This window comes from Lucilia cuprina, chromosome 6, assembly GCF_022045245.1.
Source record: "Lucilia cuprina isolate Lc7/37 chromosome 6, ASM2204524v1, whole genome shotgun sequence".
NCBI classification, from domain to species: Eukaryota; Metazoa; Arthropoda; class Insecta; order Diptera; family Calliphoridae; genus Lucilia; species Lucilia cuprina.
The window spans coordinates 48019065-48021283 of NC_060954.1; the positions used below are offsets into that span (position 1 = coordinate 48019065).

General features: G+C 28.6%; 1 protein-coding gene across 1 annotated transcript in view; it reads right to left on the reverse strand.

Annotated features, from left to right (window-relative positions):
* The window catches only part of LOC111684914 (acid-sensing ion channel 5), a 7619-nt gene extending 5663 nt beyond the window's left edge, over window positions 1-1956 (reverse strand). The window contains exon 1 of the mRNA XM_046954142.1: window positions 1890-1956. Coding sequence (XP_046810098.1) covers window positions 1890-1956 — 67 coding nt within the window. The remainder of the gene's footprint in view (window positions 1-1889) is intronic.
* Between the last annotated feature and the right edge of the window lie 263 nt (window positions 1957-2219).

Sequence of the window (2219 nt, forward strand, 5' to 3'; positions counted from 1 at the left end):
GATAGATAGATAGATAGATAGATAGATAGATAGATAGATAGATAGATAGATAGGTAGATACATAGATAGATAGATAGATAGATAGATAGATAGATAGATAGATAGATACATTAGTCTATAGTCTTGACAGTAGTTTAGTCTATAGGGTCTATAGTTTTGACTATAGGAGGGTCTATAGAAGTCATGGGGTCTTTACACTTGACTATAGAAGGGTCTAAAGTCATTACTATAGAAGATAGAAGTGTCTATAGTCTTGTCTATAGGAGGGTCTATAGTCTTGACTATAGAATGGTCTATAGTCTTGACTATAAAATGGTCTATATTTTAAATTTGACACTTTAACTTCACGTATGTCAAATTTCGTTGCAGAATTTTCAAAAACACGAAGTGATATCATCAAATGGGGTATTTATTGTATATTGTCAAATCAACACTTTACAAATATATAAATAATGACTAATTGTTTCGGACAACAAATAAATACTCTATAAATAATTAATAATTCACTAAATTTAATTAAACATGTATAATGAATGACAGAATAAAATTATTGAACACCCTTCTACACCCCCCCCCAAAAAAAAAAAATATACATACTAACTTTCCAAACTTCAAAATGCTAAATGACCAGTTGATAGTTGTGAAGTGATTTTAGCTGAAGTCCTTTTTAAAGTATGGCAGTCAAAACATGCCACAGAAAATTCAATCAACAAAATGAATTGGAATCGAATGTCAGAGATAGAGATTTATTATTTAAAATTTTAAAAATACTACGTTTAATATGTCAATTGTTGGGAATAGTGCCCATAATGGGAACATCGAGAATTTTGATACGTTTACAGCAAATTTGGTGCTCATTTCTATTAATATTAATATGGGTAATGTGTTTGCGACAGACGAAAATGTTACCCTTCAGTTGGACAAAAATAGAAACAGGATTTTATCTCAGTGAATTGATTTTTAATGCAATTATACCGGTGGGCATCTATTGTATAAGTTTCGTTCATAAATCAAGATTCCTTGAAATATTTAAAAACTATATCAGTCTATATGAACAATTGAAAATGTGTCGTGGCTTCGAGTTACGACCCCAGACACCGATATATCGTCAACTTATAAAGGAAATTTTATTCTTAACATTTCTTATATTTTTCTTTTATATAATTTGCATTATAATTAATATCGTAAATAATCATGAACTCAATCATATAATTATACAAATATTTTGTGCCTATCATTTGCCCAATATTATGATTAATGTCAACCTGGGTCTATATTGGTTGACATTGCGTGTTATATCACTGATGATTTCCTATTCGAATAGTATATTGAATGATTTTAAAATGTGTTTAACTCCATTTAATTCTTCTAATTTGAATATTTCACATCTTTCGAGTTCTTTGTGGTATGAACGAGAATTTTATGCATTCAATTTGAAAAAATCTTTAAAATACTACGATATCTTCATTACACTTACCGAGATTAGTGCTAATTTGGATCAATTAATGCGTGAAATAATCAATATATTTCGTTTTGTTTTAATACTGATGTTTGTTCATTCATTTATGATTTTGACAATACAATTCTTTTCGGTCTATAAATATTTCGATAGTCCCGATGTGCGTATTATATTATCATTTTTATTGAAATTTGTTCGTCTCATGCTCTATACGTTCAATATTATTATAATTTTATGGTCGAATAATTGTGTTATTAATGAGGTAAGTATAAGGTGTAAATAGTTTTAACAAGTCCATTTAAGCAGTCCTCTAAAAATTCGATTAAGAATAATAATTTTGATTCCATATTTTTAGAAATGTCGTACCATCTATATCCTTAATAGTTTGCCTATCGAAACTTTAGATATGGAACGGAATGTAAGCTCTTACCTATTCCAGTTAATGATTCGCAAACATACGGTTTCGGTTTTTGATATATTTGAACTGGATTTGACATTTCTACTTTCGGTAAGTATGGTAATATTTATACTAAATTACAATTTTATTTACCTTATACTTTCGTTCAGTCTACAGTCTTGACAAAAGATCAGTAATAGATGAGTCTATACTATAGACTCTATAGTCTTGGCTATAGATTAATCTATAGTCTTAACTATAGATTAGTCTATAGTCTTGACTATAGATTAGTCTATAGTCTTGACTATAGATTAGTCTATAGTCTTGACTATAGATTAGTCTATAGTCTTGACTATAGATTAG